The following is a 25,630-nucleotide window of genomic DNA, read 5'->3' on the forward strand; positions in this document are numbered from 1 at the left end:
CTCCACTACCAAAGATTTAAATGACAATCAATAGGAAAAGAGGTGCAGCATAATAGAATTACTGCTTGGACCAGAGCAACAGCATATCAGACCAGCAGCAGCAGCAGCAGCAATGTTTGCGATACAAAGCAGCACAGCACAAGGACAGTGGAAGCACTGGAGAATAAACCAGAAAATTCAGAGCCACCTTATTGATGACATGAGGCATTATCAAGACTTCAGCCAGGAATAGAGGACATTAGAGTCAGAAAAGGGAAAACAGTTCAAGGCTGGTGCCGTGCAGAACTCTGCAGGAGAAGAGTGAGAGAGAAAACAGCATTAATTTTATTGACCATGAACCAAAGGGGTGAGAAAATAATGTAAAGCCTCAAAACAGCAGCAAATACTGAGATCAAATTAGATTAATTGCAACTCGCAAGCAGCCAAGAGAGCACTGGAAATATTCTTTTCTTGCTTCGGGATCACTAGAAGAATTAAATGCTTAATAGGTTTAATTCTGTCACTGATTAAATGTAAGAACAACAGCAGTGGAATAGTGTGATAGGTTGTGCTTTATGCAGTTTCACTTACCTTGTTTTCACTGGAACATTTAATCAACTAATGCAAATTCTAATTAATGAGTCAGATCAACAACTCATCTCTGAATGAGGCATCTTGTATCCTCTCTATGTCTATGAATTCAAAGCCATTTCCAGGGACTGTTTTTCTTTGGCACTTTTAGCACTGCTAAACCTTGTGCAGTTAATATAGCAGATTATATTGCATAGCTCAGCAGGTAATTTTTACAATTATTGTTTTTTTAGACTCAGCATCATGGGTGAAGGGAGTGCAAAAAAATAGTAATGGCAAAAACAACTAGTCTTTGGAAATAAAAATATCAATAAAAAACAAATAGCCCCTTCCCTTCCCTTCCCTTCCCTTCCCTTCCCTTCCCTTCCCTTCCCTTCCCTTCCCTTCCCTTCCCTTCCCTTCCCTTCCCTTCCCTTCCCTTCCCTTCCCTTCCCTTCCCTTCCCTTCCCTTCCCTTCCCTTCCCTTCCCTTCCCTTCCCTTCCCTTCCCTTCCCTTCCCTTCCCTTCCCTTCCCTTCCCTTCCCTTCCCTTCCCTTCCCTTCCCTTCCCTTCCCTTCCCTTCCCTTCCCTTCCCTTCCCTTCCCTTCCCTTCCCTTCCCTTCCCTTCCCTTCCCTTCCCTTCCCTTCCCTTCCCTTCCCTTCCCTTCCCTTCCCTTCCCTTCCCTTCCCTTCCCTTCCCTTCCCTTCCCTTCCCTTCCCTTCCCTTCCCTTCCCTTCCCTTCCCTTCCCTTCCCTTCCCTTCCCTTCCCTTCCCTTCCCTTCCCTTCCCTTCCCTTCCCTTCCCTTCCCTTCCCTTCCCTTCCCTTCCCTTCCCTTCCCTTCCCTTCCCTTCCCTTCCCTTCCCTTCCCTTCCCTTCCCTTCCCTTCCCTTCCCTTCCTTTCCCTTCCCTTCCCTTCCCTTCCCTTCCTTTCCCTTCCCCTCCCTCACTGGAACTTCCCACACATGCAGCTGTAACACCTAAACCTCTAGATTCTAATTCACTATCATTCCTTTCTATAAATTGTCCCACTGATCTTAGTGACTAATCAACACAGAATGAGATTAACTTAACAGTGAAATAGACAAAGGAAGAAAAAAAAGAAAAACAAACCCAACAAATAAAACCTTATATGGAATATATGCAGTAATTATGTGATTATATTTTGAGTTATAATATTTTGCTTTTCTAATGTTAATATTTGCCTGATCAGTCAATCTTCAAAAGTTGCATTGACAAACTTGCCTAAATATTTTGCATTCCAGATATACCTCTTTCATCAAGCAGCTGTAGAAGTTTTATGAAAACATATTTAAAAAATTAAATTAAAATCTTAGCATCACTTTGACACAAGTTGGTCCAAATACAACCTTCAAAACAATGCACTACCCTTCATTTCTATCAATGTGAATAATGCAATCCATCTGCTTACCTTTTAACACAAATTTTCAGAGTGGTATGACTAGAAAAAAATCGTACAACTCACCATTCTGCTGTTGAACTCCATCAGTATTTACCTGAATGATGCAGTTTATGGTGTTCTGTCAACACATGTGTGGTCAGGCAGTCAGACAGAAGCTGACTCACTTAACCATTAAAAAAATCCTTGCTAACTTCGGAAAAAAAGAGAAATCTTACTTTCTAAATTACCATATTCTCAGAAATCATCATATATTCAAACAGATTATATTTTAAAACTTTATTACATTAATAACCCTAATCTTCACACCACTGGGATTACTGACCTTGTGGAGGGAGCCTAATAAGACATTCAATAGACAGACGCTCAATATTAGTTGCTGAGTTTCTGTATTCAGTTTCAATTATATATTCTGTTTCAATAATATATTCTGTATTCTGTTTCAGTAATACTAATTATTGAAGTTTAATTTATATTCTTTGTTCTTCCAGAGAGAAATACTATTTCTTTTGATTTCAAATCCAAATATGTAGAAGTGGACTACTCCTGTTGATTAAACAAATATTGGAATAGTCTTTTCACCAAAATGCTAAATGTGGTCATTAATACAACTTGATGCAAGGAAAAAGACCAGTGTGATTAAATTGTAGAATTTTGGGCCAGACAAAAGGAAAGCTTTCAAGTAGTTTTTGTGTGGCACAATTTCAGTTTTGTAGGGAACTAGATATTTCTGCAATGCCAAAAAGTATTGGATAAAATAATCTTTTTTGTGTATGTTACCCCTTAATAGCATGTTCTCAGTGCAAAAACAATGCAAAATTCCCTTGTAGGATTCCTTAATGGAAATAAACATTTTTTTTTTGTTTATTTCTGAAGGCATTTTGGCTCATATTTTAGAATATTTTGTGTAATTTCTTTCTGACTCTGACAATGTTTCCTTCATTGTTGAAAATAATTCAAGTTAACAAAGGAACTAATGGTGCTTTTGTAAATGCACTTATCTCTTTAAAGCTGGGTTTAATCACTTATTGATTCATCCAGGTTCCTCTACACTGCCTCACAAAGCAGTTTTAATACTGAAAAGGAAAGAAAAATACCCAAGTTATGATCTTAATGGCAAAGTCATTTGCAGTGATCAACTACCACTTCTACAGTTTTGATGATAAATTACATATAAAAGGTAATTTTGTCAAGAAGATAGAGTAATCATAGCTACGTTTTGACACAGAGAAAAAATCGCAGTATGATTGTGGTTTCCATAATGCTTACCTAAGTTTCTGAAGCAGACTTATAGACTCATTTTCTGCACAATTTCCTCCACATACTAGGTCCATTTTGCTGTTTTAGAAATACATTATCTTTATCTTCTTTGCTATCTAACAAAAATGTTTCTGTCAAGCCCAGCACTGAAACTACCACAATGTGTCTCATTCTTGTTTAATACCTAAAAAAGAAAAACCACTCACCAAACTAGTGGGTAGTCATATGCATTTAAACATTGAGTAAAGAGGTAAATTGGGCTGACTTCTACATCAGGAACTAAGTTCTTAGCAATTCAGCTATCAGAGTTACACTCATTTACCTGAGATGTGAGCCTTCCTGAAACATTAAGGAATTAAAGGATTCATCTTCCTTGATTCTGTACTCTGCAGCAAGGAGAGATATTTTAGTGCAGCACTCTACAGGATCAGATTTCTCAATCAGTCTGTAAACAGGCTGTAGGTGTGAAGTAAAGGAAAATAATGCAAGTTGTTTATCTTGAACTGAATGGGCTTCAATATAAAATATTACTATGGCTTGCAGAGTATTTGTAATCTGAAACAACACACAACTTTTTCCTCTAGTAAATAAACTAATTTAAAAAGAGCTGGTCACTTGCTACACCCTGTTAGTCAAAAATTTATGTCTGGTGAGTATACATCCTGTAAGCTATGGTGAATAAAATTAGATAGAGGGGACAGGAGTACCAAGGACAGAGGTATGTGATGGATCTGTGCAGCACACAAAGACATAGTGAATTTTTTAAGAACTTTACTTGTACGTAGTCAATTCAAACATTTGTAGTATTTTGCACATAAAGAAAGGTCGGTCTGCACTCAAACAAGCAAATGTATTCTGAAATTATGTTTACTCAGCAAAAACTGCAAAGAAGGTAGGCATGGTAACAAAAGCTTCATGTTTTGTGGAGTTGTATGCTGTTAAAGAGCTATCATGGAAAGGCGGCAGGATGAAGATATAACATGGTGTAACTTTGTTTCTCACTTTATTTCTACCCATTGTGGCTTAGAAAGAGAGCATGACTTTTCTCCAAGTTATGCACCACAGGATTAAGGACACTTTGCATCAAGTCCCAGTTTCATTACAGGCTTCCTGAGTGAACCTTAAGCCATTAAATATCTTCACAGTTTATTTTCTAATTACAAGGATAATTAATATTTCCATTGTTTACACCATTTAAATACCACGAAGGTATTTGAATCTGTGTAAGGCTATTACTTTGTTTGGTGTTACCATAGCACAGTGATTGACTGGCATTACCCTTTCACCTGTAAACAAGACATTTTTTGTGGGTATGTGGTTCCTGTCACTTCCCAAATGAGACTTTCATTAAAAGGTTTGAGAAAGAGTGAGAAAAAGAAAGGCGGAGGGAAGAGAGACAGAGGGAGGGAGGGAAGGAGAGAGTAAGAGAGAGAAAAGAAGAAGAAAGAAAAAGGAAGAAGGAAGAAGAAAGAAGGAGAAGGAGAAGAAGGAGAAGAAGAAGGAGAAGAAGAAGAAGAACAAGAAGAAGAACAAGAAGAAGAACAAGAAGAAGAACAAGAAGAAGAACAAGAAGAAGAACAAGAACAAGAACAAGAACAAGAACAACAAGAAGAACAAGAACAATGGCGTGAATTTTTTGCTGAGTGCATTATGAAATTGAACCATCATCCAGTGAGATTTAGGTCACTAAAACTAAAGAAATAAATGACAGAAAAGTTCACAGAGGTAGTACCTGGACTCAGAACATAAGAGAGCTGTTGTTGCCTGCCTCCAGAAGCAACAGATAATTCACAAATCTACAATTATTTTGATGATACTTTAGAGGACACTGTCTGGTAGTTGTCCAGTTCAGTCTTTCAGCGATTGGTTTCTAAAAAGATGTGACATGCCTTTGATGCACCTTAGTTAAGCCAAACATAATAATATTTTCAAGTCTTGACAATATAAATCTGTCCTGGTTTCAGCTGGGATAGAATTAATTTCTTCTCAGTAGCTGCTACAGTGCTGTGTTTGGATTGAAGTAAGAAAGGTGCTGGCAACCAACTGCAAACTGATGTTTTTGTGGTTTTGGTAAGTCATGTTTTTGCGAAATCAAGGATTTTTTTTTTGGTCCCATGTTCTTCCAGTGAGAAAGTACGCAGAAGAAGCTGGGACAGATGACCTAAAACTAACCAAAAGGATATTCCAAACCATAGTACATGCAGCCCAGTATATAAAATGGGGGGTGTTACCCAGAAGCGTGGTCTATCTGGGCCTGGGAAGGGGAGTCTGACATCAGTCAGTGAGCAGTGAACAGTTGTGAATCACTTGTTTTCCCTTTTTGTATCATCATTATTATTATTTACCCCTATTGTTGTTTTTACTTCATTTTAAATTATTAAAAAGTTCTTATCTCAACATACAAGTTTTGCTTTGATTCTCCTCCCAATTCCACCACAGTGGGAATAGAGGGAGGGTTCAGTGAACAGCTGTATGGTGCTTAATATTCAGCCTTTTTAAAATCATAATACAAACTTTTCTTCTTTTTGGTAGAAATACATTTTGCACTGAAAGAAAAGTGCAAAATTGATAGGAAATTTATAGGAATTATAGAATTTTATAGGAAATTTCTGACCAGTATGACAGTAAATCAGACTAGGATTACTGATTTGCTTTTTTTTAATGTTCAGATGTTGGGATTTTTTTGGTACAGAAATAAAATATAATTAAATTATTTCTCTACATGAGACTAGAATATAAATATACAAAAGAATATCTAATCCTTTTCCATCAACTGCACTCTTCCATCCCCCATACACATAAACATCTACATGTAATTTCCTTATTTCCCTGAAGCCACAACCACCTGCCTCTGTAGGACTGAACTAACAGTGCTGTTGAATTATTTAATACAGTTTATTAAATTACAGTTTAAAGATTCTCTAGTGCGGCATTTAACCACATGACTAGATTAGGTCATTATCAAACTTGTCATCAAATGCGTTTGCACTAGCATTTTCTGACAATTTCCATTTTCAAGACCGATATAAATGGCATAAAATGAAATACAAAATAATAATATAAATTAAAAAAAAAACATGAAGGAGAAGGATAGGTTATCAACAATAATAAAAGGAGTGATTAACAGGGGCAGTGATTCATAATGCAATGTTTTAGTGGTTTGACTGAGTAGAAGAAAAACACCATAATTACATTATCAGCATGCTAAAACTAATTTAGAATATTTTAGAAGATATATTAAAACACCAAAAACATATAATGTTGCTCAGCTTTGTCGAAGACCACCCTAGGTTGCAGGGTGGCTTCGTGTGCTGGAAAATCTTCTCCTCCAACCCATGCTTCCAAAGAAAGGCTCAGCAGTCTCTTGTTGTTCGGTCTCAAGGCAGTTTACTGCAAGTTATCTAAAAGATTGTCTTCACGGGCTGCTGCGGTTTGCTCAGCAGCTCAGGCAAAGGCACACACACCCCTGACACCTGTCTGTCTGCTGTCTTCTTCATTCCCCCCGCCCAGGGCTGCTGCTATCTTTTATATGGTACATTACGTGTTACGTATTTACAGTTTTTCCCCAATACCTACTACCTATATTAAATGGTGCTTTTCTACTCTAAACCAATCTGTGAGTGCCAATATCACCAAAAACATGGAGGTAAGGAAGAAGAAAGAGGGATGACAGGACAGACCCAGATCCCTCCATCTTAAAACCTCTGACCCCCATGTACAAAACAGAAACCCCCCCCCATACAGGTGTTAAAACCCCCCTGTACAGCATTCTTTCCTCTACTTTGTAACTACTTCTGCTATAATATCTAAACTTTTGTGACTTCTTGTTCTTCCTGCAAGGTTGGGAAATCATTCCATGGCTCAAATCCAAAATCACAGCTGTTTCCAGCTGCCTGCCAGGGTCTCAAATGCTTCTGACCTGGACCTGGAACCTCCAAAAATGTCTGAGGGACATTTTGAGTTCCCACAAGCTTAAAGTACTTCCAAGTACAGCTTAAGAAGAAAGATCAGAAGCCTGTAAGAATTGTCATGTGCCCTTCATCAGAACAGCCTGGTCCTTCTAAAAGTAACCAAGACTACCACAGGACAAAAACTAGCAAAAAACCCACAGGAACCCCCTAAAACCACACCCGTGTACAACTGTATCATTGGCATTGTTAAGAAGGAATCATAATTTCTAAAATGTATCATCCCTATTGTTATCCTTATTTCAGCATCCTCCCCTGATTCCCCAAGTGCATTAAGGACTATTATGACGCTTGCAATTTAGTGCTTGTAACAAACTGATTACAGGCATAAGATCTTAGAATACTCTGTGCTTACTCCCACCAGGGCTGCTGGGGATAGGCACGACTCGACCAGAAATAGGTACTTCTTAATGTTAAAAATGGGAAGTAAAGAACATGTAGGACAGTACTCCAGAAGAGATAGGGTTCATCCTGCAGATGTTTTTGTCACTCTTTAAAGCTCAGACATCATCCACCAGAGATAAAACACCAAGCTCGTGAAAAAATGAAGGGATCTTATTTGTCAGCAATTATGCTCATTTTCACTTCCACCCCTGTGTACTGGTGACATTATCATATTACTTGGGCTGTGTGCTATTTTATGTCTCTGAAGCATCCCAACTGAATTACAGCTTTACAAGATACAAGTTGGATGAGCAGGATTCTAAATGCAACAGATACATACTTATTAATTAGTTTTTAAGCCTTTTATCAACCGATGCTTAGATAATTCAAGTAATTGGCTAATTCAGCCAAAAGTCAAATTTTATTTTTAGAGTTTTAAATTTTTTACTTGACCTGTTTTGTTTTTTTTTATAGCTTAAGTAATTTTCACATTTATTTTATTCCTCAATAAGCTTGTACCTTGTTTTCCTGTGACATAGTGAAAGTGTCACAACAACAATCTTCAAACTCAGATGGGTGAGTTGTTCCCCCACAGATGCCATTTTCCATCTGAACTGGATAGCATGGTTGTCCTTACACAATGCTCATTTCAGACATAAGCATCACAGAATTACTTCCGGCCCTGCTTGATTTTGGGCTCCTACAGAAACAAGTTTAGTCTGACTTCAAGCTCACTTCTTATAGCCTTTTTCTGGAGAAACCTTCTTTGGGGAATTGAAAACCAATGGTAATGAAAAGAGTGGTGACAAAAGTCATTAAAAATGTGTGACTCCATTATCCACACTGCTTTCTGCAATGTTAATAGCCTGCATCCTGATACAATAAAATTGACATCAGTCCTCACTTCCCTTGAAAGCAGACTCCTGAACATGAGACACTGTAAGTTTTGTACTTTTTTTTTTTCAGATTGTAAAAGCTCATGAGTACCAACACATACCCCTGTTAGCAAGCATATGTTCTCTTTGAGCAGAGTTACTGGGCTTAAACATGCTTCTTCTGGGGAGCTCAGGGGCACCTCTAGATCAGAGTGCAGCGAGATGCATCCAGCCAAGCTTTCAGTAAGTATACTCTGGTATGACTGTCTGAGCCACATCCATACCTGACCTTTCCTACATTCATTTAACATGCCCCTAAATCATGATAATGGCAATCCCTTATGTACCCCTTCTTCAAGGGGTTTGCAATGGGAGCCAAGCCACACAGGTTTGAGAGGTGTTTCTAAAGAATAGCAGAAGTTTTCATCACTCAAAGAAGATATGTATTATTCTACTGCAACTAGGAAATCCTACTTTTTAAAAAGCAAAACTCTGAACAACTTAATCCAACAGGGTTGAAGCAAAGTATTGGGTTATAAACCACCCCACTGACCATGCCAAGCAGATGCTTGTTCTGAGCATTGTTCCTAGGCAGTGCAGTGAAATGCAACACTTCATATCAAGTTTTGCACCTTTCCTGATCAGTGTCTTTATCTTACCCTTCAAACCCTGGCTGACAATTATTTTCTCCCTGCAGTCTCTGTAGAAGCAACAGACTTTCTATCTCCTCGTTTAAATTCACCTGTGTGAACCCCTTGACTTGGTATCACCTGCAATCTTGTTGATATTGTAGAGCACTTCCATCTACTCCAGGTCTCACAGAATTACAGAATCACAGTACTGTTACTTTTGGAAGGGACCTCTGGAAATCATCCAGTCCAACACCCCCACCAAGGCAGAGTCACCTAGAACACATTACACTGGAACATGTCCACATGGAGTTTGAATACTTCCAGACAGAGAGATTCCATGACTTCCCTGAGCAGCCTGTTCCAGTGATCTGCCACTCAGTCTAGAGTTCCTTCTTATGTTGAGATGGAACTTCTTCTGCTTAGGTTGTGGACATTGCTTCTTGTCCTGCTGCTGGGCACCACTGAACAGAGTTTGGCATGCTCCTCTTGACACCTGTATTTAAGATGTTTTAGATGTTTATATGCAAGAATAAGATATTCTGCTGGGATCCCTGGGCTCAACCCACCACAGTTAGATGAGGTGGCTGTCTCTGTGGTACTCTGTGGCTATTTCTGGTGTAACAAATTTTTCTCTTTTATTTGCTCAGCCTTTGCAATATGCTGTGTGACTTTACCAAAAGAGCAGCTCAGGTAAGCTCGTTCAGAGGAAGGGCATACCATCCAGAAGGACCTGGACAAGCTGGACAAGTGGGTCCATGTGAATCACCTCATGGCATTTAACATTGCCGAGGTGCTGCATCTGTATCAGAGCAACCCTTGCTATCAACATAGGCTGGGCATAAACAGGTGGAGAGCAGCTCTGCAAAAAGAATTTGGGTCTGCTGATGGGTGGGAGGTTGGACATGACCCAGCCATGGGCATTCCCAGCCCAGAAAGCCAAACAGGTCCCGGACTGCATCCAAAGCAATGTGGACAGCAGGAGAGGGAGGGGATTCTGCCTCTCAGCTCCACTCTGCTCACTTAGAACTCTGCATCCAGCTCTGGGGTCCCAGCACAGGAAGGATATTAACCCATTGCAGTGAGTCAAGAAGGCGTCCACAAAAATTCTGAGACATCTGGAGCACCTTTTTTATGAAAACATGCTGAACAAATTAGAACTGTTCAGCCTGGACAAGAGAAGGCACGAGGAACACCTTATTACAGCCTTTTAGTACTTATAGGGGGCTTATAACAAAGATGGGGACAAACTCCTTATAGGATCTCTATCAATGAGGCAAATGGTAATGGCAATGTTTTTAAAATAAAGAGGGTAAGTTCAGACTAGATATAAGGAAGACATTTTTTACAGTAAGTGTGGTGACACAGAGAAATGGGTTGTACAAAAAGGTGGTACATGCTTTATCCCTGCAAAGATTTAAGTTCAGGTTGGATGATGCTCTGAACAATCTGATCTAGCAGAAGATGTCCCAGCTCATTTCATGGATATTGGACTAGATGACTTTTTAATGTCCCTTCCAACCAAAGCCATATTATGATTCTATGTTTCTGTGAAATTAGGTTCCTAATCATTCATCAGAGAGGATAATTTTTTCAATGGCTGTCAAACAGACAGAGACATAATTGTTGTGACATAAAGGTATTTTTCACTGTGGAAGAGAACAGCAGCACGTGCTAGTCTGTTGTTCGGGGCATTTGAGTTGAATGTGCAAATTTCAAAGGCTGAACTCGCCCTGCTGTCACAGTGCACTTGGTGTTATGCAAATTATGTACATGACAGGGGCACAATACCTCCCACAGACCCTGAACCTCCTAAGCAGTCACTGATGGATCAACATAGGAATGCGAGATGGGCCTTGCTTGTTTATCCAAGGATCGTTTATTAAAGCATAAGGGTGAAAACAAAAGCATCCATCGCTCAATGTAGAAGAGAAGCAAGGACCATGAACAAAGGCAGAGCAGTGGGTTTTAAGGGATAGGACGGGTGAAGTTTACGGTTGGGAACCAATAACAAAAAGACTGGGGAGGAACACAAGGTGGGGATTACAATGTTTAAACGACTAGGGAGTTACAGGGGAGGGGAACAGTTTAACTAAACCAATGAGGCATCGAAGGATAAAAAAAAAGGGAAATCTCTGGAAAAAGGGGTAGGTATGAGGGAGGACTGGCAGCTGGGATTAAACCAATGCCTGAGGGGAGGGGGAGGAGTACAAAACCAACTATTGAAAACAATAATACAATAAAAACACACCACAACACTCCACTGTATCAGTGTGACATATTCTCTTTTGAATACAAAATTAAAATTTGCAAACAAAACAAAATCAAAGGAGGCAAAGTTCCAATTCCCACCAATGGCAATGTTTGCTCATGAACCCTTTTTGCCTTCAAAGGCTTTCCTTTGCATAATGTAGAAAATAGGTTCTGCTTTAAAACTGATGTACTGTTTTCAGTTCAAAAAACCAGTCCACAAAGCCTCTCAAAATTATCATTAAAGAAGAGAGCACGTCAAATGTATTTGGAGGTTAACAGAGGTTCATTAACAATTTGGTTAACTAGAGATATTTTAACATTAGTAAATAAATTTACTGATTTTAAAATAAGCTCACATTTACTTGGTTGTGGTGATTAAGCAAAGGAAATTTCTTGTCTGATTCTGCAGACTTCTATGGAACAAAACTATGAAGGAAACTCATACTCTCCCTTGTTAAAAATTCTTTGATAAATTGCACCAAGCTGGAATCACTAAAAGTCTCAGTGCTTTTGTGTTGAGTGTCATTTTATTGCCATTTTATGAAAGATTGATCTCAGAGAAAGAGAAGATAATAAATAGAAAGGATCTTTTTTAGAAAGGGGTGATTAAATTTCTTTAATCAGGAAATGTTAAATCTTTAGTCTTTAATCTGAAATCTAAGTGTATTTCCAGAAAAAAAAACCCCAAGGTTTTGTAGCACATTTTATGGGCCATATCCCTAAGCCCATAAGGTTCAGGAGAGTTCTTATATTTCTGCCGTTAACTTGTTGCTGTCCAGGCTTTCAATCTTGCCTCTTTCTGTTGTAGGAATTTTTATTTAATCTACTGCCAAGTTTTATTACTCCAATCTTTGTTTCATCATCCCTTTTCAGAAGGAACAACTTCCTGTGTTGCCCTTTCCCTGGGGGCTCACCCACCTGCATCTCCAGGAGCAGCAGCCAAGTGCAGAAATGGCCATGCACAGAGGAGACACGTCACTGCAGAGAAAAGCCAGTGTGGTCTTTGCATGTCGAGCATCCTTCTGCTTTCTCTCTGCTTTCATTTTGCTGCTTCTGACTGAAACAAAAAAGAACAACTGCACAGGACAGGCACAAGAGAGCTGACCATTTTGGCCTTGCTTTCCAAGGTAATAAAATGAGAACTAGCCCTAATGAAAAACTACTTCTCTAAAGCTTAGTAGAGTTGAGAATAACCTTCCCAGTAACCTGGACAGATTGTGAGATAGAGCTTTTACTGCCCAGTGCAGAATGTAATGGACCTACAAAGCAATCTGACTACAGACATTAAACTGCTCAGAGAAATTACACAATCTAGAGCAATTGAATAATCACATGTTTCAAATACTGAAGTATGCAGAGTGAAAGAAGGGAATAAAATAACTATTGGTTAGAGCTTTTATGTTTCTAAATTACTTTTATTGGCTCTTTCAAATGTTATCCTCTTACCATTGCAACATTTTTTTTCTCTCTGTCCTTTATCCATTAAATGGTCCCTTTTGATATTATTACACTGATTTAGAGTTGATAATTATCTTGGTTTAATGGGTCTAAGGTCCCTTGGTTTAGTGTTTGTCATTAAGAGGGTGTGTCTATACAATATGCCTTCTGAAAAGAAGTTTATCACCCCATATACATGTTCTCATCTAAATAAAAAATAAATTCACCTCTCCCCATTCTCTTATGAGTCCAGTTTATAAATTTGGGGTGAATATTTCTCTTCCAGAAAGAAGAGATGTTGCTGTCACAAAACCTTTAGGTCTCCCTGTAGATACTATATGATCATTTATAAAATGTATTTACCCATAGTGACCCATTATAACCTTGTACAACTTATGATTAAAACCAAGAATGTTGATTGAGTATGCGGTTGAGTGAGTATGCCTGACAATATTACTTGAGTGAGTTTGCCTCACTCAAGATGAAATTAAGGTTCCTTTCAAACATTCTTGTCAAGATTATCTAAAAGAACAGAACAAACAAAACCTTCATCCCCAGATGGAAGAAGGAGGAATACAGATGCTTGGATGTGTGTCTCTCTGTCTGTGTTTGGGTCACCGTGTGTATGAGAAGAACACTGTTTATGCATTATAAAAAAGCTTAGTCCATTTGTTTTTCCTCCTAAGACATCACTACTAAATCCAGTGCAAATTTATACTACAAGATGGCACAGCTTGGTCTAAAATGAATGTCAATAAAATAAATAATCTGAGCCAGATAATCACTTATTCTAAACTCCATACTGCCTGTACTGTCAGGTCTTTGGACAAACTTGGATAAGCTATAGATAAGGTCAAATTGGTTACTGCAGGACTGACAGCCAGCTTCTTCAAGACTCTGAAAAAACAAGACTCACAGTCAATCCATAAAATTAAAACTTTATATTCACCTTTATATAATTTGCATTATCTTTAGATTTTTTATAGTCACAGTATGATGCCATAGTACCTGTAGCACATCCCCAAAGTATCCAGGCTCCTGGCAGTCATTGTGAACTGTGGCTGTCAGATAAAGTTTAGCAATTGGTATATCACTATATGTACCAGTATATCACTATACATATCACTGTAAGGGCATGGTCTACATGCTCTTACTGATACAGCTGCTGTACTGCATAGGCTGCTTAATGGATCAGCTTTTCCCTCTCTTTTTTCCAAGGACTGTTGCCCACAGAAGTTTTGGGCACCTGGGGAAATTTCTAGGTCAGATTTGAAAGATGTCTACATCAGGCCAAATCTACTAATTTGTCCACAATCTTTCCCAAGCATCATGGTTTGACACTGGCACAATGCCAGGGCCCCCCGTGAAAATGCAACTTCCCAAATGAATGCTGTGAGATGCGATCAGGAACAGAGCAGAGCAGGCCCAAGCTTAATAACAAAGGAAAAACTTTATTAAACAACTACTACTATAAAAGGAAAAAGAAAGGAAAACACACACTAAATCCAAAATGAAAACCTTCCAAAACATTCCCCCCCCCCCCCCCAATTCCAACAAACCACAGTGAGACACAACTTGGACCCCCAATCAGGTTCCCACCCTTCAGATAATCAATATTCAGTCCATCAAAGGAGAAAGGAGTCTCTCCTGATGCAATAGACCCCGCAAGAAACACAATTGCCACCTCTTGTGTTTCCATGTCACACTTGGCACCGTCTGGAGAAAATCTGCCAGAGTGACACTCTCCTTTCCATGCACAGTGCTCTCACCACTGTGCATGGACAGACTGGTCATAGGATTTCGTTTCAAGGATGTTTTGCTAAGGACCAAAGGAAAAACAACAGTTCAGTTTCTCATTTTTGGGACCACAGGCCCCCCCATTTTCCCCTGGGGCTGAGGATCCAAGAACAGAGATGATCTTCTCTGCTTCTTCTCTTAAGACAGGGGGCACCACCACAACCCTCCTCAACTTTTCCTCTGTTCACTCCACTCCTGTCATTCTCAGCTGCTGAAGCAGGTTTCTTGGCTCACCATGCATCCCCCTAAAATGCAGTCCCTCTTGGAGGAGAAATTGGTTCAGTCCATGGCTAACAAGAAAAGTCCAGCCAAAAGCCACTCCATCATCTTCCCCCACAACCTTCTTTTCCTAACATCTCAAGTCCCAGGCTGTCTTTTCTTCTTCTCTTTTAAAATGAGGAGGAGTTATATTTCACAAAGCTTTCATTTCCCAAGGAAGTGTTAAAAGTCTCAAATTCCCCAGGTGGCCGGGATCTCCGCCCAGACCTCCAGATCTCCAGCTCCCACGACTGGGCACCTTCCCGCCACCCAGCTCTTTCTCCTCCTCTGTGGTACTGCTGGCACCGTCGCTGTCTCTTTCTCTCTCCAGAGAGACTCTGGGGGGGGGAACGCAAACATCCCAGATTTCCTCCACCCTTCCATCTGCAGGGAGCCAGAGAGCAGGAGAGAGTCTGCACTGCACTCTGACCAGAGCCAAAGAGAGAAAGTTCCCCTGGGAGTTCTGCTTTTAACCCCTCTGTGTTCTCAGAGGCATGTCCAGCCTTCAGTGGTCAGTCCAAATGCCTATACCCACCCAACCCCGACCACTGATTCGTTTGACTCTCTTCTTCCTGAGAAAATTCTTTTCCATGTCAAACCACAACACCAAGCATGTAAATATTTTGATTTCTTCCTCAAGCTCAATATCAATGAAAACATTTAAAGTGCCTTTCTTCTGAAGTTAGGATTTTTCCTCTATGCACAAAATTATATCTAAAAGCAAAGCTGAATTACTATGTTAATAATACACTGCCTAGATGTATTGCTGTGATTATGTTTGCAGAGCCAGGCCAAATATGACTTGTCTTTTGCTGGAACTAAACAAACAAACAAACAAACAAACAAACAAACAAACAAACAAAAACCACAAACAAACAAACCAAAAACCCAAAACATTATTTTTACAGAAATTAAATGACAATGCCATGCTTAATCAAAGTTTTTTAACATTTGTCTAGCTCATAAAATGTCCTGGATAGTTTGTTAGCTGAAATATTTTGTTCCAAATAAAGATTTCTGAGGAAATTTAAAATCAGCTACTTAGGAAGAAAAAAAATTATTTACAAAGAAAATAGCTGATTTTAACAGCAGTATCTATGCCTTCCAAGCACCAAAAAAATTACTATAAATTACCCCTTGGACAGAGATGCCCTGGGTAAATCAAGTGTGTTTTCAGATGAGAACAATCTTCTTCTCCACAGACATCTAGGAAAAATATCTGTGAGTGTGTCTTTGGAGAATTTACACAAAAATAGCATTAACATGGACTGAGGTTTTTTCCCCTTGAGCTCATCAAATAAATAAAAAAAAAAGCTATAGAAGATTAAGTCTTTAAAGAAATTATTTTATGAAAAATAAGTAAATTAAACAAAACCACGTGTACCAGTGAACATATCAAACAGAAAAATGCACTATAATTAATATAAAAAGTATTTTTGGAGTTTATTAGCTGTATGGCTTCTTCAGCCCATTGCAGGAAATGGAGCACAAAGTATAGACCCATAATCTCTTGTTTCTGTAGTCCCGGTCTGTGGGACTTTTTTTCATAAAGCTCAGTCATGATACCATCCTTATGTGCTAACTTACTACCTCCTGATGGATTTACAGAATTTTGTTACATGCTATGAATAATACCAACACAAACTTCCTAATTTGGACAGCTAGAGAAAAATACATATCTGTTCTGTCCCTTTCATTCAAAGTCCACTCAACTTTCATATTATTTAAAAGCAAAAGAATTGTGTTACAAGAAAAGACAGAAAAAAAGCCCCCTAAATCTATTTCCTTCAGAACTATTTCTAGTTCAGAAAGCATTAAGTATTCTTGGATTCCAATATTGTGTTTTTATTAAAGAAAAGCAAATGCTTGGCTTTTTTCAAGTTGTTACTATTGTCTGCATATATATGTACCAGCTAAATAAGCTGACAGCTAAACATACAGCAAAAAAAAAATCTCCAATTTATATTTTCACCAATTTTCAGCCAAACTTGTGCCTGGCTTTGGAATAATTCCATTAAAACTTGGGTCAAAGTTTCAGTTAAACAAATTGACCCTCTGAATATATATTTCTCACAAAATTGCATTTTTTACATGGGGTGGGAGATGGCTTGACACATCATGAAGTGCTTGTTCACTGAAAATTTGTCTACTGACCAGACAAATATGGATAAGCCAACCAAGCATAATTTATGCCAGCTCCTAATATAAGGTAAAAATTTATTATTAACAGCTATTTCAAAAAAACGGTGTGCAAGGAAATGAAATGAACAAGAGGACACCATCTCAAGTTGCATCAAGGGAAGTATAGGTTGGATATCAGGAAAAGGTTTTTATGAAAACAGTGATAAAATACTGGAATGGCCTGCCCAGGGGAAGTGGTGGAGTCACCATCCCCGGATGTGTTTAAAAAAAGACTGGATGTGGCACTCAGTGCCATGGTTTAGTTGAGGCATTAGGGCATGGGTTGGACTCAATGATCTTGAAGGTCTCTTCCAACGTAGTCATTCTGTGAATTTTGCTGTATTTTCTATTTTTCACAATGCAGTGATTATATGCAAACCATTAACACCTTTGATTTACTTAAACAGACATTTAGTGATAGTTCATGTGCGTAATTTAATCCTGCATCCCATTAAGCCAGTAAAATTCCCACAGGCAGTCTTTTCTCTCTCTTTCCCAACAATCCTCCCAGTCTTGACCTTCAGAAGAATGGATAGATGTGTAAGAGGTAGATGATTTATTAACTGTAAAAAAATTTTTAGAAATATATTTCAAAATTTACTTAAAACTCAGCTCATTATTTTTTTATCTTGGTACTCATTAAATCTTTTCCATAGTGTGGGTACATATCACAGAAAACACAGCAATTAAGATGCCTAACGTTGCAACATTATGACCCAATGCTAAACTCAGCCAAAGACAAAAAGCGAACTGTGGTGTCATTTTATTTACAATCATTTCAAAAGCACTGAGGTGATCGTTAAAAAGGTAAAAAAAGAAAATTTTCTTTTTCTGCCACATTCCTACCAATTCACTGGGTTAACAAAAATATTAAAATTATGAAGGAGATAAGAACTGAGTAGAAGAATAATAAATTATCCGCTCCGCTAAGATTTTTGGACTGGCCTGCAGGAGACCTTGATTTTACTTCAGTTTCTGCTACTAGTAGTAAGCAATCTTGATTGTTTTCACATTCACATCAAGGAGAAAGAAATATACTTATTAAATATGTAAAAATTATTAATAAGCAAAATGATAAAGATATAATTATCAAAGTAAATATTTCATTAGTGTTAAAGCTCCTTTATTTAAAAGTATTTTATAAAACAATTCCCCAATGTTTCCTTTGGGTACCATATACTGGTATCAAAATAAATTCTAGTTGTATATTCATGGCAGAAAAATCTGCCTTTCAAATATTTTCTTAGGCAAACTTCTCTCTGAAATCAGCAAGCTATGCTTATTTGTGTTTTAGGTGAGTTTCACCAGATTTTGGTTGAACAATAAAAATCATGGGATGCTTAACCTCTTTCTTTTAGACTTAGGGGCATTGAAATATCCTGTTATCATCAAGAATTAACAAAGCTTTGTGCATTAACTTATTTTGGGTTATTTGTCTGGACCAGAATTTCTATACCTAGAAATTCTGACTTTAAATTAATGTAGGAAAACTATCGTTAGGTAAAAACAAATAAATTAATGTTTAAAAAGTCATATTTTTTTACAACAGGTCCAGTTTGGTATCATGAGCATATATCACTTCAATATTTTTGGATAAAAAAATTCCACTAAGCAGTTTATACAAGTTGCTGAGTGAACATTTTCTCTGTTTCTTGAACTGTGCACCCTTGCTCATTGCATATTCCGGGAAGGCTTTGATGCCCTGAAATGATGTGTTTTTCAGTGACACATCATCATGTCAGTGAATACAGCACTAAATATCTGTGGAAACTCTGACAGACTCTTAGATATAGCAGATACCACTTACACTGCATTCATGTTCTCTATCTAAAGTAGTCAAAGGAATATAACTAATATACTGGAGACATTTTTCTAAAGAGCCTGCAAAGGCTTTCAGAGAACATGGACAGTTTCTGAATGACCAAGGAGAAAATTTTTAATGAAGTAAATTTTTACTTCTACAAGACATCCACAATTTCTGCATAAAACACGTCACTTAGACTAAAGGAAATCATTCAGCTAAAATCTTATTCCAAAGAGGCAAGGGAAGACCTGTAATGGAATTCTGTTCAGCTAGAAAGTGTCTATTTCTTCAAGGTGACCTTAGATCTCAAAATAATACACTGAACATAACTGTACTTCATTCATACTTTCCTATCAAAATTGGCTTTTTTAAAATTCTGTCTTTGTTTCTAAAGACAGATTTGTTGATGACTTAGGTGGTAGAAAGTTAATGTATGTTATATAGTTCATCTAGAATTTAGTTCTTTAGTATAATATAAAACTGTTTATATTTTCTATCACAGTTAAAAGGCATAGTCTGTTTTTCACTTGATCTGAGATAGTAGTTATCAGTCATAGAATGTTCTTCTCTTACAGATGTCCAGAATTCCTATAGGACAATTTATGCTTATGATAACATACTATGAATCATCTGCTGAGTTACAGATCATCAAAAATAGAATTCACAGACAGCACAGTTTGAAATATTTATGTGAGTATGATGGTTTTTACTGGAGTAGACATAATTTTCTTCTCAGTGGCTGGTACAGGGCTATATGTCAGATTTGCGCTGAACACAGGGTTGACAATATAGACATGGTTTTGTTATTGCTGAGCAGGGCCTACACATAGGCTTTTCATGTTTTTTGTGTTGCCATGGTGGTAAAAAGGTTGAGGGTGTATGGGAGGTTGGGAGGAGACACAGCTGGAACCTTGTGCTCAGCACACAAAGCAGGGGCTAAAGGAGGAAGAGACGCACATTTAGAGCAAAGATGTTGTCTGCCTAGGTCACCATCATACACAATGGGGCCCGGCTCTCCTGGAGATGGCTGAACACCTGCCTGCCTATGGGATGTGGTGAATTCTTTGTTTTGTTTTTATTGTTAGTGTAAGACTAATGTGTTTTTGTATCAGCCCTCAAGTTTTCTGGCTTTTACCCTTCTGATTCCGTCCTCAATCCCACTGGTGGGGGAATTAGTAAGTGGCTGTGGAGGGACTGGGCTGTTGGATATGGTGAAATCACCACAATTAGGAAATTTTTATGTTTTAATAAACCTCTGCAGCTAAGTATAGAAATGTACTTGAATTTCTAGTAATTTTTAATAAAATCTTTGACTGTTCCAGACAATAAACTGTACTTACTCTTTCATTCTTAATTCCCATTCTCTTCATCTGCTATGCCACTAGGATGGACAATACAAGACTGATTTCAATCGCAAAATAGATAATTTGTATTGATTCTGTGGTGTTTTTTGTTCAGTAAACCTGAACTCTTTACTTCCTCAGTGAAAATCTCTACAAATTTTTATTTTTTGTTTGACACCTGAATTTAATTTCTTAAGCTATGTCTTGAAAACATCTTGCAATTAATTCTTGGAATGTGACTCATTGAAACCAAGGAATTGCTGCACTGCTGAGTTGCACATTTCACACCTAGACAGGTCACGGAAATATTCGTGTAGCCTCTCTCATGAGAAATCCCTAAGTATAGTGTTCAATTGCACTGCAAATTTAAACAGGGATTTTCATAGAAAATTGTCATCTCACTAATTTTTATCAGTTCTCACTTTTAAATTCAGTGACTTGCTTCTGAGTTGATCAGTCTGAACACTTACCCCTTTTTTGAAAAGCAGCATTAATGTACACACCACATGCCGAACAATGTTGTAAGGGGATTCACTTTACGAATTATTAACTATGTGTTTATCCACAGAAATTTGAATAGCAGCAGAAAATGTCAGAATGCAGATGTTCAGCACTTCCTGAAATATAGGCCTGTTCTGGGCTTATTTAACCCAAAAGACTTAAAGGACTTTCAATTTGCTTGGTACATATGAAAGCTGGGAGGAATTAGTCCTGCACTTTATCCACCTTGACAAACCGTTGTGTCCCATGTGATCGATAGCCTCATGAAGCCAACAAAGCAAGAATTAAGCAGCATTTTACAATAATCTTACTGCACAGATTAGCTTTTGCATGTTAGACAATTTTTCTTGTGCAACAGGCAATCATTAAAAACTAGACATGGTTTCAGATTTTTCTTCAATTTGTATATAACATTGGATCTTTTTCTGCTAGTAAAACTAAGGGCTCAAAGAAGAAGTTTAGCCATTTCATCACTTTCTTCAGAGGAAAGAACTGAGCAGCAAGTCTTAGCACAAAGATTAGCAGATTCAAAAGAGGAATTATTTGAATGGGACACGGTTATTTTACTTTGCCTTTCGTACTTCATAATTTCTTCACCTTACAATTTTTCAAATGTATGTGTTCCCGGAGTGTGTGGTTCTACAGCTGCCAAAAAAGTGAAAGTTTTCACTTTTCAACAATCACAAAACAAGGTTTCTGTTAACACCTTCTAGTAAAGGAAACAAAATTTTTCATGTACAAAAGCTTTCATGTGTTTTGTCACATAGCTCTTTCTTATCAATACAAGGCAAGGTTGAGACGAAAGTGCAGGATCTTTACAATAACATATTAATGGTTCTGCTGAGATGTGGTTCTGGTACAGTAACTCTGAATTACCTTTTTTCTATACTTCCATTTTCATTCTGGTTTTTCTCACCTCTTTTCTACTTTGTGTGTTCTCCCCATTATGTCATCCATTGGTCTTTATATTTATATCTTCCTTTTCCTTATTTATTCTCCAAACCTGATATGTATGAGTGGCTTGGTAAAGAAAGTTAAGTGAAACAAGGTTCTCTGCACTGTAAAACTGAGCAATGTATTTGAGATCAATTGTAGATTCTTACTGATGGTTATAAAGCTTCAAAACCTGAAGAACAGAGCTTATCAGTAGACACAATTTTTTGACACAATTTTTTGACACATTTCATAAAATCATGAAAATATATTTTTAGTCCTAATTAAAAATCCAGTTGTCCTTTTGCCAACAAATATCTCCCAGTACTAATGATTTGGTCACCTACTAATATGTCTTTCCAAAATCTTGTTATAGCATATCCTCATATGCTGTCTCAAAGCTGGTTTACTCCACCCTTATCAGAATTTGGTAGAATTGCACAAATGTCTCCACTGGACTACTTTTTTGGGTGAGACTGTAATGTGAAAATTGAAGTGGCTAAGACAACAAAATATATATAATTTCAGTACTTTGCTGCAAAACTCTACAAAGTCAGGGTGGCTGAGAACAAGTACCCAAAATTTTAAATCCATTACACACAGTAAATTCCAGAATATAAAATAAAGAAAAACACTATTTTTTGAAGTCATATTAATATTTCAAGTCCGAAAAAAATTATTCTGCCATGAAGTGGAGTGTTTTAATTCTGCCATAAAGTGGAGTATTTTGATCTTATCAACTCCAACTTTCATGAGTATCAAACTCTGTGGTAGTATACAGTAAAAGCTGTAGTCCTGAAGAGAAAAGCAACTCTCCTCTGAGAGTATAATTGTTCCATTGTAATCACCTCGGTGAACCTGACTTGTCAGTGTGTTAAGTGTATGCTTGGAATGAATAGTCTATGTATTTAGGAAAAAAAATCACCGTGGGATTTTGAGCAATGTCATAGTTTAAATTGGAAGGAGTTCTGGTGCTTCATAATTATGTCAACAAACTTACAGGCTTAACAAAGAATACAAGTTTTTAGCTGTGCATGTGGGCAGCTGAGAGTCTTCAGCACTCTGCTCAAAGAATAACAGAATATTTTAGAAAGTGTCTCTGGAAAAAATCTAATTCAATCTAATTCTGGACTTGAAACAGGATTTATTTTAAAGTGAGGTCTGACACTCTGTGTCGTTCAGCAGAGCCCTGTGATTCTCCAGCCTTCCTGTAGCCCCAGTAGCCCCAGTAACCCAGCAAAAATATCCAAATAGACATTAAATGAATTTGGACTACCAAAAAAAAAAATCCCAAGAAAAAAAAAAGAAAAAAAAAAGTGGTGATCTCATCTCTGAGGAGAGGAGAGGCAAAATATTCATCTATGAATGATGTGAGGCTTCTGATAAGTTTCTAATGCAAGTGTAAGTAGTGACAGGACATTTTTTAGTGGAGAACTTGATATGGTCATGGTTGGAATGTTTCTGTTCATTTCTATTCACCTATAATTGTGGACTTTGCAAAATCCAAGACAGACAGCCCATTAAAAATGACAAAACTGGATTTTTTTCTGCTTAATCTGGTTTGTTCAAAAAGCAATTTGAGAGTAAGCATCTGAATTCTGAGTAATTCTGTTCCTATAATATGGCAAACCTCAAAACAAGTCTTAACATCTTCTCTTGAAAGGACCAACCCTTTTGGATGCACCCCATACGTTAGCTATGAATTTGCTGCCATAGCTGTATATCAAACTGTTTAAATTAATGTAGAAAAACTGGCTTAATTTCTGTCTTAAAGGGTTGCAATACAATACTCTTAAAGGAAAACAAAAATGAAATGTTAACCTTCTGTTAAACATTCATTTATGTTCTGACATGTAGTGAATCTGTGGGGAACATACCAAACCCTAACAGTATTGAAAAGTTTTACTTCATTGGGGTTGGAAAGACATCTTGAAGAATAGTATTCCTAGGATGGCAAAGAATATAGCTGGCAATGTTAAAATTATTCATTTTTGCAATATCTATTAGAAATAAATTGTAGTTATTATCAGATCATTTAATTGGTGCCATAGCATCTTACCAAAGTGGATTTTCCTTTGCTAAATACAAGCCATGAATCACACATTTTATCTTTCTTTTTTTATCTTGAACCTTATTAAAAATTATTTTAATATTTTGTCTGAATGCACAATTGAGTCCGAGAAAACCATCAATTGTCCATTCTTTCAAGAAAGGTGACAGCTACAGTGACACAATAGGTAATTCCTTTTCACCATAAAAGTAGTTCCAGGGCCTTCCAGGGATTCAAAAGTAACTTAGTTTTTATCACTACAGGTCTTATGGGCTCCTTGAATCCTAGGTGCACAAGGGTCTAAAAGATAGTAAACACTTCCCCTATTGGTTTATGCCATGTGGGAAAGCTTTCTAAAATTGAAAAACACATTGTAAAACAGTGCTAAACTTGGATTTTAGCAGATGGGCATTAGGATCTAAGACAACGGACATGAGACTATAAATATGAAGGCTGAATTATCTCATACTTTAAGTCTCCTCAGATTGTACATAACATATTTTTCTCAAGCAGATCATATGTTGTTCCACTATTTCCATAGTCTCTCAATTATTATTAATAGTAATAGGTCTCTATTACTTACTACATAAAGTTCTTGCCATTATATAAATGGGAGAAATATCTCTAGTGGTAAGATTTATTCAAATAAACTGAAAGAAAGAAAAGTTTATTTGCTTACAGAAACAGAAGAAAAAGGAATTTTCTCTCTATACATTCAAAGAATAAATTTGGTATTGCACTGTTTCATGTCTGTGTTTAATACATTCAAAGAATAAATTTGGTATTGCACTGTTTCATGTCTGTGTTTAATACATTCAAAGAATAAATTTGGTATTGCACTGTTTCATGTCTGTGTTTAAACTGTCTATGTCTTTTCATCTGTCCAGCAGATTTTACTAAAATGTTTGTTTTAAAAATCAATATGAGTCACAAGCAAACAGGAATGGGCAATGAAGTACTAACAAGCTAAACCAAAACATAATGGTTTTAGTATTAAACAACAGAAAAAAAACATAATCAGATTTGGCAAACAGACAAGCAAATGCATATAAAACTTTGAGAAAACAGTAAGAAAATCAGCATAGAAGGATGAAGGAAGCTGCAAAACACAGAAGCCCTCACTGAAGTTTCAGGGCAAAAATTGCTTAATTTTATAGTCTCCAAAGGTTGATCTTGCCTGTAACATTTATAAAATATTGAAAGACAAGAAAGATAGCAATATGGATATGAATCCTGTGGCATGTTTTATTTTCCCTTGAAAAAGCTGCCATAAATCTTGGAAGTCAAGTCAATTTTGAAGTCAAATAAGATTTTGGCCTTAATTCTTTCCTATTATTCAAAACATACATGATTCTAATGGAATTGGAGCTAGATAGAATGGCTTTTTTCTGTGATCTTCATATCCAATGATCTACAGATTTACATTGGCAAAGTTAAACCAGCTTTTCCCTCCTATTCTGAAGAGCCTGTTTGTGTATGCACAGGTACATTGCACCCATGTGTCCATGTATGTGCCCATTCTCGTGCTTCAATAACTACTTGAAATTTTAGGAGAAAGTTGAAAAAAGTTATAATGGGAAAGGAAATAAAAAGAAAAAGCTATCAGTATAACTACTTCTTTTTTTTTTCTTTGTAACTGGAAACTAGCTGACTAATGTTGATAGCAAATTTTGCAGCCAGAAGAGTTTATCTCAATAATTTTCATTTTCTTTTTCACCGTAACAGCCTTGCAGAGGTTTTGGCAATTGAAGAATATATTTTGGCACAGTTGTTGCTTTTAGATCACAGAAGAAATGAAATCACACACAGCATCTCTACAAATGGCTGGATCTGAAATAAAAATTACTAAGGAACCACATGTAAGAGATACTGCAGTGGAGTCACATGGAATGTTGAGTACTGCCATCAAGACAAAATACTATATCTGTTAGCTGATTGCTTAGTTTGTCAGGAAGAAGTGTTAAATCCACTGCAGAATTTTCAAAACAA

At 37.3% G+C, this 25,630-nt stretch overlaps 1 protein-coding gene across 2 annotated transcripts in view; it reads right to left on the minus strand.

Moving 5' to 3' along the window:
• Positions 1–229: 229 nt before the first annotated feature.
• CAAP1 (caspase activity and apoptosis inhibitor 1) overlaps positions 230–25,630 on the minus strand; it is an 86,209-nt gene continuing 60,808 nt past the window's right edge. Inside the window, exons 6-7 of one of the 2 annotated variants that reach the window (XM_072921800.1) lie at positions 12,256–12,394; positions 230–287 (exon numbers count right to left, since the gene is read on the minus strand). In XM_072921800.1, coding sequence (XP_072777901.1) covers positions 245–287; positions 12,256–12,394 — 182 coding nt within the window. In that variant the 3' untranslated portion in view covers positions 230–244. Of the gene's footprint in view, positions 288–3,982; positions 9,581–12,255; positions 12,395–25,630 lie in introns of those variants that run through there. The other variant, XM_072921799.1, reaches the window with a different exon arrangement.

The sequence above is a fragment of the Taeniopygia guttata genome, chromosome Z (assembly GCF_048771995.1).
Source record: "Taeniopygia guttata chromosome Z, bTaeGut7.mat, whole genome shotgun sequence".
Lineage (NCBI taxonomy): Eukaryota > Metazoa > Chordata > Aves > Passeriformes > Estrildidae > Taeniopygia > Taeniopygia guttata.